Source organism: Rhincodon typus, chromosome 11 (genome assembly GCF_021869965.1).
Source record: "Rhincodon typus isolate 14 chromosome 11, sRhiTyp1.1, whole genome shotgun sequence".
Lineage (NCBI taxonomy): Eukaryota > Metazoa > Chordata > Chondrichthyes > Orectolobiformes > Rhincodontidae > Rhincodon > Rhincodon typus.
The window spans coordinates 72,423,514-72,435,982 of NC_063342.1; the positions used below are offsets into that span (position 1 = coordinate 72,423,514).

The 12,469-nt window shown below is 40.7% G+C and overlaps 1 protein-coding gene across 1 annotated transcript in view; it reads right to left on the reverse strand.

Moving 5' to 3' along the window:
- The window catches only part of LOC109914114 (cilia- and flagella-associated protein 44-like), a gene marked incomplete at its 5' end in the record, with an annotated part of 171,890 nt that overhangs the window by 30,746 nt on the left and 128,675 nt on the right, over positions 1 to 12,469 (reverse strand). Inside the window, one exon of the mRNA XM_048602549.1 lies at positions 2,077 to 2,272. Coding sequence (XP_048458506.1) covers positions 2,077 to 2,272 — 196 coding nt within the window. The remainder of the gene's footprint in view (positions 1 to 2,076; positions 2,273 to 12,469) is intronic.

Here is a 12,469-nt window from a genome sequence, read left to right on the forward strand (position 1 = left end):
GTATATTATTGCCAAGTTTGCAGATGACACAAAAATAAATGGGAAGGCAATTAGTGAGGATGGCACAAAGATAGAGACATGTTAAATGAGTGGGCAAAAACTTGGCAGATGGAATATAATGTGAGGAAATGTGAGGTTATACATTTTGGCAGAAGAATAGAGGAGCTGAATATTATTTAAATGGAGAAAGACTGTGGTATAGAGGGAATTGAAAATGCTTATGCATACATCACAAAAAGCTAGCATACATGTTCAGCAAGTAATAGGAAAGGTAAATGGAATGTTGGCCTTTATTTCAGAGGGAATGCAGTACAAAAATAGAGAAATCTTGCTAAAACTATACAAGACACTCGTCAGACCACAGCTGGAATACTATGAATAGTTTTGACTTCCTTATTTAAGGAAAGGTATACTGACATTGAGACAGTCCAGAGAAGGTTCACTCAATTGATACTAGGTACAGAAGGACGGTTGAGGACAGGTTGAGTTGGTTGGACGTGTACACGTTGAAGTTTAAGAATGAAAGGTGACCCTATTGAAACATATATATGATTTTTTGGGCACTGGAAAAGGTAGATATTCCCCTTGTTGGAAAGTCTGGACCAGAGTGCATAATCTCACAATAAGGGTCACCTGTTTGAGACAGAGAAGAGGAGGAATTTCTTCTCTCAGAGAGTACTGAATCTGTGGAACTCTTTACTACACAGGGCTGTCAAGGCCAGGTCATAAAGAATATTCAAGGTTGAGATAGATAGATTCTTAATCAGTAAAGGAACCAAGGGTAATGGGGAAAGGTAGGAAAATGGAGTTGAAGATTATGAGCTCAACTATAATATCACTGAATGGCAGACCAGAGATGTGATGAGCTGAATGATCTCCTTCTGCTCCTATGTCCTGTAGTCTTCATTTGTCAGAAGACATAATTAAATGGGATAAAGGAATGGAGATCTGATAATGTGTACAGGACTCCTTTATAATCTAGTATGTAAAATGTTCAAAAAGGAAAGACTATTGGACCTAGTAAAAGAGAATGGATCAGAGCAGATAGAAGGAATAAAAAAGGAACATCCAGGTAATAGTGACCATAATATGATACAGGCATATTGATGGAAATAGGACAGCAATGAACCTTACTTAGACCACATTTAGAGTGCTGTGGTCGGTTCTGGTTACCTTATTGCACAGAAGACAAAGACTCCCAGGAGACAGTACAGCAGTGATTTAAATGATGACACCAGAAATGTGTGAATATCATATCAGGAAGAGATTGGCAGGCTGGGTCTCTATTCTCTCAAAAAAGATGACTGCTTGTTAACCTAATAGAGCTCTTCAAAATAATGAATGATTTTGATGGAATGGATACAGGGAAAATGTTGCCTCTGTGGAGAAAGAGGGTAACTAAAGACCATGAAGACACTTAGAAATCCAATAGGGAATTCAAAAACCTCTCTACCCATAGGGTGGTGAGAATATGGAACTCGCTACCCCAGGGAATGGTTTAAGAGCATAGTAAAGAAGCATTTAATTGAGAGCTAGGGAAGTATATAAAAGGACAAATAAAAGAACAGAGAGTCATGATGATAGACTCTGATGTGTAAATGCGGAAAGAAGGTCTAATGGAGCATAAATGCCAGTATGGATTGTTCGGACCATATGGTCTATTTCTGTGCCATAAATCCTATATAATATAATGTGAAATCATTGGGACTTGAATATTAGTGTCAATCTTTCATTATATCCTGTATTATTTCATTAATTCTGTTTTGCGAGTACTATCACCACACATGCTGCAACACTTCACGATAACTAAGGATGTTCAAAAATAAAGAGTTGAATAACTGTCACCCACTTACTAAGAAATTATAAAATTATAAAAAATTCATAAGTAGTTAGCATTTTGCTATGGTAATCATAAAGCAGAAATCATCTATTTCCAGTTGTGGAAGTTTTCAGTCTTCCACTCGTCTGTAATCCAAATTAAAACTCAGATTTAAGGAAATATTTCTTAAAAGCATTGAAGGAAAAGAACATGCTAACGAATTTATCAGGTTTCCAGGTCTCATTCTGTGCACAGACCTGATGTGACTTTTGCTTCGTTCTTTTTTTTACGTTTGATTTTCTTCTTGAAGACTTTGGTCAGAAAATCAGCATGTTTATTGTTTTCACCCAGGGATATCAGGAAGGTGGCATGAAGGGCTTTCTCCTTCTCTTGCAGTTTGGCTACGTCACGTTTCTTGGCCTCTAACTGCTGCAAACATTCCTCTGATTTAATCTGTAACAGAGAATACAGCACTTTCTGTCAGGGTAATAGAGCAAAAGTTTGATTCTTAAGGGTGAAAATGATTAAGTCTGATACAAAAATGACCATAAACAACATTCAACTTAAACAGAACCTATATTCATTGGTAGCTCCCCACATCTGCATGCTCAAAGTGTTTGGGTGAAGCTAAGAAACAGCAAGGGGCAGCAAACATTTCTGGGAAAGTTTATAAGCCAGCAAACAGCAGTGGTGATATTAGGCACTGTATAAAGCTAAGCAACACAATGCTGTTGAAAATGAATTCTCAGGAATGTGTATGAGATTGATTTCTAGAGCAGTACATTGAGAAAATGTTACATAAATTACAGGGCTAATAAATAACTTTGCTGTAAATAATCTTTTGAGAAGTAGTGACCATAATGTTATATGATTGTACATTAAGTTTGAAAGCGATATCGTTCATTCTGAAACCAATGTCTTAAACCTGAACATAGAAGACATAGGAACATAGAAACAGGAGGAGACCATTAAGTCCATCCAGCCTGCTCTGCCATTTAATTTGACCAATGTTGATTGAAGATTTCAATGCCTTTTACTCACACTATCCCCATAACCCTTTACACCATTGGTAATCTGAAATCTGTCAATCTCAACTCAAAAACTGAGCTTTCATAGCCCACAGGTGTAGAGAATTCTAATGGTTCCTTTGAGGTCAAAGTTGCATTGAGGTTTTAGGAAGGATTTCCCCTACAAGGCCCAGTATGTTTTCTGACCCTATCTTACCAAACTCGCTTCATTAATACCAATCCACCTATGGTATCTGTCATGTCCAATTCTGGCTTTACCTTACCATGAGCCAATCCCAGAACAATTCAACACTCAGCAGATATCCCAGAATTCACCAGCATCCCTTGTGGCCATGCCATCTTTAAAATCCCATTTTGTACATGGCCAAGCACTGTCAATCCAGAGCTGCCCTGCACGGTTCCTAACATTTGGACATGGCAGGCAGAGAGAAATGGTTACCCACTTTTTGGCCAAAGAATGAGAGATCTTGCTGCACCAGGTGGTGCAGAGATGGGATTTCCTCTTCCCCACTACCAGCAGTGCAGGCCACAACACCCAACTTAATTGAAATATATAAGTTAATGGGGGTAACTAACCGGGTGGATACCAAAAGGACTTTTCCTTTCATGGTCATTAATTGCCCACTTTAGGGCCTTAATTGGTACCAGGGTGGGAATATCTGCTTAAACATTCTGGTGGAGGCAGGAAGGCAGCAGGACTTAGCTACAGCAGTATCTCACTTCATTTCATTCCCCACCACTTCGAAGCTCAAACCCAGAGGGAGAAGATTCTTCCCCATGTTGTAGCCACATAGGCGGAGCAATTTATGGAATCATAGAATAACACCAGCTCCCTTTCCAATTCCAGTTTGATTTAGCCCGCTCCCTCACCTTTGATGGTTTGCATTATCCTTAACTGGCTTTGCACATAAGTTAATGACCAGGAGGTCATGAGTAATTTACCAGCAGTGGTTAAAATACCAATGGTGATTTGGTAATGGTAAAGAAAGCTTTCAATTGTGTGTAACAGCACTTCTTGATAAAAATATACACGGATTAGATGACTGAACAGGTTGATTAAAAACATCTAAATAAAACAGATGAGAGGGGAAATTGTTGCTCTACCAGGTTTCAGAAAAGAGCAATCAATTAATCCCACCCTTGCTCCTTTTGCCTGGAAACGTTTCTTTTCATGCATGTGCCCAACTTTTGAGTGTTCACATTCAAAATACTACTGCTAAAATCCTTTCAGATAATCTTTCCAGATCATAAAAACTCATGTGAAACTAATTTTTCTTATCTTTTGCCCTGGCAGTTTTGTCATTTATCTTAAATTTATATTTTCTGATTATTGACCCTCTTATCACTGGAAACAAATTCTATTAAGTATTCTATCAAAATCTCTCATAATTTTAAATATGTCTGTCAAATCTCATAAAAATTCCCAACAACTCCCAATTACATAAGACCTTCAATGTAGAAAAATCCCTCCAAAATGTTTCCCCAGAGTGTAATCAACCAAAATTCGACACTCATGGGTTTAATTGAGCACCTAAAAGGAAAGAGGTTAGCCAGGTATATTAATGGAGAGCAATCCAGAGTTTATGTCTTCTACAGCTTAAGTACAGTCCTCACTAGTAGACGGACTAAAACTGGGAATTCATAATAGTGTGAGATTGAGCAGCACAAAAATTTTGGGCATGGAGGAAATGGACAGATTTGAAAACAAGGGTGTGAATTTTATATCTGAGGTGGTATCAGACTAGGAGCCAAGGTTGGTAAGTGAGCACCATGGACAATGGGTGAATGTGACAATGTGAATTAGGATATGGGGAGCAGACTGTTGGATGAATCCAGTTCTTTGCAGGGTTGATGTGGGAGCCCAGGCAGAAGAGCATTGGGATAGTTGCATCTAAAGTAAATAAAATGGATGCGGGTTTCAGCACCGGGTAAGCTACTAAGGAAGCATCATAGGAGAGTGATGTTACAGAGGCGATAGTAGGTAGACTTGATTAGAAATGTGACACTCATATTCAAGAAAAGTGGTAAACATCTTCTTAGTAGCTACAGGTCAATCAATTTAACATCAGTGCTGGGTAAGGTTTAGAAACAATGTTCAGGGGGTAAAAAATCAACTGACACTTGCAGAATTTTGAGTTAATTAAGGAGAACCAGCACAGATTTGTAAAAGACAAATCATATTCAACTAATCTAACTGGTCTTCTGATAAAGTAACAAAAAAAGTTGATAAAGGAAATGCAATGGATGTTGTCCAACAGGTATGAGGTACTTGTTCCCTGTGTGGATGAGGAACAGGGCTTTAGGGAGGATAAGCCAGCTGAACACAGCACTTTAGTACAAGGCCATTCAAGAGGGGAGGAGCAAAACAACAAGTGGTAGTTGTAAGAGATTCTATAATTAGTGGAATAGGTGGCTTCTTTTGTAAGCAGGATCAAGAGTCCCGCATAGTATGTTACCTGCCCAGTGATGGGGGAGGGACATCTCTGAACGGCTTGAAAGGATATTGGAGATGGACGGGGAGGATCCAGTTTGTTGTGGTCCATGTCAGGACAAACAACATAGGCTCACAAGGAAAAAGGACCTGTTTGGGGATTATCAGGAACTAGGAACTAAATTAAGAAATAGGTCCTCAAGGGTTATAATCTCCAGATTACTACTTGAGCCACGTGCAAATTGGCATAGGACGCGAGAATAAGGGAAGTAAACACACGGCTAAAGGAGTGGTGCAAGAAAGAGGGGTTCCATATCATGGGGTACTGGCATCAGTATTGGAACAGGAGGATCTGTACCGCTGGGACAGTTTCCACCTGAACCAAGCTGGGATCAATGTTCTAGCGAAAAGGGTAAATAGGGTGGTCAACAGGACTTTAAACTAGAAAGTTGGAGGAAGGGAAGGGTAAAACTCCAAGTATTATAATGTTTGTGGGGGTGGATTCAACTGCATGGAAAAGTGTGAAAAAAATGAAAAGAAAGGAGAACTCAGGAAAGGTTATTAAAGTCTCCAGAACACAAAATAGGTCAGAGTGTTTGGAAAGGATTAGGAGTCTAATTTCAAGCACATCAGATAAAGGGATGACAATGAGAAGAGGGACGGTAAATACAAGACTGAAGCTGTTGTATCTGAATGCACACAGTATACGAAATAAGGTAAATGAGCTTGTGGTACAGTTTGATATTGGCAGATATGATGTCATGGGCATCACGGAGATGTGGCTGCAAGGGGATCAGGACTGGGAGCTAAATATCCAAGGACATACATCCTATCGAAAAGACAGGCACATGGGCAGAGGGGTTGGGATTGCCTTATTAGTAAGAAATGAAACTAAGTTGATAACAAGAAACAACGTAGGGTCAGATGATATAGAATCTGGGTGGGTAGAATTGAGGAAACGCAGAGGTAAACACAAAATCATAATGGGAGTTATATATAGGCCTCCAAACAGTAGTCAGGATGTGGATGTGATACACCAGGAGATAGAAAAGGCATGTAAGAAAGGCAAGGTTACAGTGATCATAGGGGATTTCAATATGCAGGTGGACTGCGAAAATTAGGTTTGTAGTGGTTCGCAAGAAAAGGAATTTATGGAACGTCTATGAGATGGTTTTTTGGAGCGGCTTGTGGGTGGTGCCCACTAGGGAACAAGCAATACTGGATTTAGTAATAACAAAGTGTGGAGCTGGAGGAACAAGGCAGGTCAGACAGCATCAGAGGAGCAGAAAAGTTGACGTTTCAGGTCAGGACCCTTCTTCGTCAACTTTCCTGCTCCTCTGATGGTGCCTGGCCTGCTGTGTTCCTCCAGCTCCACACTTTGTTATCGCTGACTCCAGCATCTGCAGTTCTTGCTATCATACTGGATTTAGTGATGTGTAATAAGACAGATTTGATAAGGGAGCTTAAGGTGAGGAACTCTTAGGAGGCAGTGACCATTATATGATAGAATTTACTTTGCAATTTGAGAGAGAGGTGGAATCAGATATAACAGTACTATAGTTGAATAAATGCAACAACAGAGGCATGAGGGAGGAACTGACCAGAATTTACTGGGAGAGCAACGTAGCAGGAAAGACAGTGGAACAACAATGGCAGGCATTTCCGGGAATAATTTGGGAGACACAGCAAAAATTCAACCGTAGGGAAAAGAAGCATACTAAAGGGAAGACGAGGCAACATCCATGGCTGACAAGGGAAACAGGGACAGAATAAAAGCAAAAGAGAAAGCATATAATGCAGTGAAAGACAGTGGTAAGCCAGGGGATTGGGAAGCCTACAAAGACCAACAGAGGACAACTAAAAAGAAATAAGGAGAGAGAAGATTAAATATGAGGGCGAGCTAGCCAGTAATACAAAAGAAGATTGCAAGAGTTTCTTTAGATATATAAAGGGCAAAAGAGAAGCAAAAGTGGACAAAATGGGCTGCCGGAAAATGACACTGGAGAAGAAGTAATGGGGATCAATGAAATGGCAGAGGAACTGAAATGGCAGAGAAACTGAACAAGTACTTTGCATCAGGTCTTCAGTGAAAGACACAAGTAACATCCCAAAAATTCAAGAGAATCGGTAGGTAGAGATGAGTATGGTGGCCATCACCAAGAAGAAGGTGCTAGAAAAACTGAAAAGTCTGAAGATGGATAAATCACCTGGACCAGATGGACTACACCCCAGAGTTCTGAAGGAAATAGCTGAAGAGATAGTAGAGGCATTAGTGGTGATCTTTCAGGAATCACTGGAGTCAGGGAGGGTCCCAGAGGACTGGAAAATTGCTAATGTAACACCCCGTTTAAGAAGGGAGTGAGGTAAAAAGACGGGAAACTACAGGTCGATTAGCCTAATCTTCGTCATTGGTAAGAATTTGGAGTCCATTGTGAAGGGTGAGATTTCTGAATACTTGGAAGTGCATGGTAAAATGGGGCAAAGTCAGCATGGTTTCATCAAGGGGAGGTCATGCCTGACAAATCTGTTAGAATTTTTTGAGGAGGTACCAAGCAGGTTAGACCAAGGAGAGCCAATGGATGTTATCTACTTGGACTTCCAGAAGACTTTTGACAAGGTGTCGCACAGGAGGCTGCTGAGTAAGGTAAGAGTCCATGGTGTTGGAGGCAAGGTGCTAGCGTGGATAAAAGATTGGCTGTCTGACAGAACGCACAGTGTGGGGATGGTCCTTCTCAGGATGGTGTTCCACAAGGTTCACTGTTGGGCCCACAAGTTTTCACTTTATACGTTAATGATCTAGATGAAGGAACTGAGGGCATTCTGGCTAAATTTGCAGATGATACAAAGATAGGTGGAAGGGTAGGTAGTATTGAGGAGGCGGGGAGGCTGCAGAAGGATTTAGACAGGTTAGGAGAGTGGTCAAAGAAATGGCAGATGGAATACAATGTGGGAAACTGTGAGGTCATGCACTTTGGTAGGAAGAATAGAGGCATAGACTATTTTCTAAATGGGGAGAAAATTCAGAAATCTGAACTACAAAGCGACTTGGGAGTCCTAGTCCAGGATTCTCTCAAGTTAACTTGCAGGTTGAGTCGGTAGTTAGGAAAGCAAATATAATGCTGGCATTTATTTCGAGAGGACTAGAATATAAAAGCAGGGATGTACTTCTGAGGCTTTGTAAGACTCTGGTCAGGCCACGATTAGAATACCGAGAGCAATTTTGGGCCCCATTTCTCAGGAAGGATGTACTGGCCCCGGTTTGGGTCCAGAGGAGGTTCACGAGAATGATGCCAGGAATGAAAGGCTTATCATATTAGGAATGTTTGAGGACTCTGGGTCTATACTTGAAGGAGTTTAGAAGGTGAGGGGGATCTAATTGAAACTTAGATGTTTCCAATTGCAGGAGAGACTAGGACTGGAGGGCACAGCCTTAGAGTAAAGGGAAGATCCTTTAGAATGTAGATAAAGAGAAATTTCTTCAGCCAGAGAGCGTGAATCTATGGAATTCATTGTCACAAAAGGCTGTGAAGGCCAGGTAATTGAATATGTTTAAGACAGAAATAGATAGAGTCTTGAAGTTCAAAAGTTACAGGGAGAAGGCAGGAGAATGTGGTCAAGGAACTTATCGGCCATGACTAAATGACGGAGCAGACGCAATGGGCCAAATGGCCTAATTTCTGCTCCTATGTTTTATGGTTGTCTATGTGGAGTTGAAGAAGAATTTGACAAAATGCAATATTAAAGGCTGGTTAACACAAACAAGGATAATGGATACCAAGGTCTGTACATTCCCTCTACACCACTCCTTCAGTGTGTCTGGGTTAAAATCCTGGAATCCCTCCCTACAGGCATTGTGGGACTATCTACAGCACATGGGCTGCAGCAGTTCAAGGAGGCACCTCACCACCACCTTCTCAAGGGCAGTTGGGGAAGGTCAATGAATACAGGCCCAGCCAGTGATCCCCATATTCCATGAATGAGAAAAGAGATGTAAATGTAATGGAAGCAGTTCAAAGAACGTTTACTACCTAATTAAAAAACGCTTGGAATTAAAGGCGTTGTCTTACGAGCAAAGGGTGAACACTGATATTTAGAAGAGTATCAGACAACATTGAAAGTAGGAGCAGGAGTAGGCCATTCAGCCCTTTGAACATGCTCTGCCATTCAGTAGGATCATGTCTGATCCTCTATCTCATTACCATATTCTAGCCTCTCCCCATTCCCTTGATGGGTTTAATATCTAAACATTGTAACTTTCTTCAACATATTCAGTGACTTGGTCTCCACATGTTCATTCCACTTTGAGTGAAGAACTTTGTCATCTTCACAGTCATAGACCATAGAATCGCTACAGCGCGGAAGCAGGCCATTTGGCCCATTGAGTCCACACTGACCCTCCAAAGAGCATCCCAAGAGACTCTCTCCCCGATCCTGTCCCTGTAACCCTGCATTTCCCATGGCTAACCCACCTAGCCTGCACATCTTTGGATAGTGGGAGGAAACTGGAGCACCCAGCAGAAATCCATGGGCTGACATGGGGAGAACATACAAACTCCACACAGTTGCCCGAGGCTGGAATCAAACCCGGGTCCCTGGCACTGCAAGGCAGCCATACTAACCACTGAGCCACCTTACTGCCCATGGCACGATTCAGTACCATGCAGTATATTGCAGTGTTTATTTATTACACATTAATACTAGAGTTACTTTGAAGTCTAAACTTGAAGAATATTCTTGACTTTGTCTTCTCATTGACCAATCTGTAAATAACTTAATCTCATAGTGCACCATCAAATTACACAATAAATGAGGACCAACTACCTTTATGATGGAACACATATTGCTAGGCAGCATGATGTGCATGCAGCCAGGATCGCACTGGTTTGCACAAATAAACCAGCAACAAGCTTGTTTACTGCCTGTCTCAAAGGGATCTGGGTGTCCTTGTACACCAATCAATGAAAGTAGACAGACGGGTGCAGCAAGCAATGAGAAAGGTAAATGGTATATTGGCCTTCAGTTCAGAAATAGGGATGACTTATTCAATTATACAGGGCCTTGGTGAGACTAAACCTGGAATATTGTGTGCAGATTTGGTCTCCCTAACCAGGAAAGGATATACTTGCTGGAGAGGGAGTGCTGTGGAGGTTCATCAGGCCGATGCCAGGGATGGCAGGACTGTCCTATGAGGGGAGATTGGTTTAACAGGGCATGTGTTCGCTAGAGCTTAGAAGAATGAGAGGGGATCTATTGGTGTTGGACTGACCATTTAGGAAGACCAGGTTCCATAAGGTCATATTCGCATCCATAATCAACTAACAGTATTGAATAACACAAAAATGCTGATACAGTCATGAACGCATCTATAAAGATCAAAATAAACAAAATTAACCTGTGATACATGCTGCAACAAGTTTGCATGCTGCCTGCCTCAGGGGAATGGGTGCTGGTGGATTTTGAATTATAGTCACCCAGGTCTGAAAATGATCCTCAGTAAATTCTTCTCTGTTTCTTCTGTATTTTCCCTAAATGGATACTTTTCAGATACCAATTAAAAAAAAAGACCATTTTGAGTATGTATAACGTGTTGATTTTATGTTTTTTTTTAACCTTTACAGATGTGTTCATGACTATACCAGCATTCCCTGGTACCAACCTAAGGAACCTCCAATGCCCTCCCTCTCCAGCAAGTGTATCCCTTCTTAGGTTGGGAGTCCAAATCTGCATTCAATACTCCAGGTTTAGTCTCACGAAGGCCCTGTATAATTGAATAAGACATCCCAATTTCTAAATTCAAATCCTCATGCAATGAAGGCCAATATACCATTTATCTTCCTAATTGCTTGCGCACCTGTCTGTATACTTTCATTGACTGGTGTACAAGGACACCCAGATCCCTTTGCACATCTACACTTCCCAATATATCACTATTCAAATAATATTCTGCCTTTTCACATCAAAATGTATAACTTCACATTTAGCTAAGTTGTACTGCATATACCGTGTGTTTGCTTACTCACTCAACTCATCTAAATCACCTTGAAGCCTCCTCGCTTCAACCTCACAACTCACAATCCTGCCCAGTCTGGTCAGCAAAATTGGAGATATTGCATTTTGTTCCCTTCTCCAGGTCATTTATAAACATTATCTGCAGCCCAAGCACTGGTTGTGGTACCCCACCAGTCACTGCCTGCTACTTAGAAAAAGATCCACTTATTCCCACGCTCTTTTTTCCTATTTCTCAACCAAATTTCAATCCATGCCGCTATATTACCCCCATCCCATGTACCTTAATTTTGCCAATTAATCTATAAGGTACCATATCGAAAGCCGTCTGAAAATCCAAATACATAACACTCACTGGTTCTCCCTTATCTATTCTACTAGTTACGTCAATATAAAACTCCAATAGATTTGATAAGTATGATTTGCTTTTCATACATCCATACTGGTTTTGTCCAATCCAGTTAGTGCTTTCCAAATGTTCTGCTATCACGTCTTCTACCAGCATTTATTTCACAACTGATGGTCAGCTAATTGGTCTGTAATTCTCTGTTCTTTTTTGCCCCCTCCATTTTTAAACAGTGGGGTGACATTTGCCATCCTGCAATCTGTAGGAACTGGAGTAAGAAGTATAGAATTTTGGAAGATGACCACCAGTGTATTCAATATTTTCAGGGCCACTTCCTTCAGTATTCTGGGATGTAGATTGCCAGGCCCTGCCGATTTATCAGCCTTTAATCCCAAAAATTTCCCCAGCACTACTTTCTTACCAATACTGATTTCCTTCAATTCTACACTTTCACTATACATGTGGATCCCTAAGATTTTTGAGACAGTTTGTGCCCTCTTTTGTGAAGACAGAACCAAAGCATGCATTAAATTCGTCTGCCATTTCTTTGTTCCCCATTAGAATTTCCTTGGAACCTGACTGCGATAGACCTAATCTTTTTCTCCTCACTGATTTGTAGCAGCTTTTACAATCAGTTTCTATGTTTCCTGCAATTTTATTCTCACATTCTATTTCCCCTTCTTGATCAAATATCTTTTGAACTCTTTTCCTGAATTCTAGAATGAGCCTAATCCTCAGGCTTGCTGCTTTTTCTAGTAATTTTATATGTTGAGACTCTGCAGAGGCATAGATTCAAACCCCACTACTACAAAATTATGTATGTTCTTTGGGAGATCAAT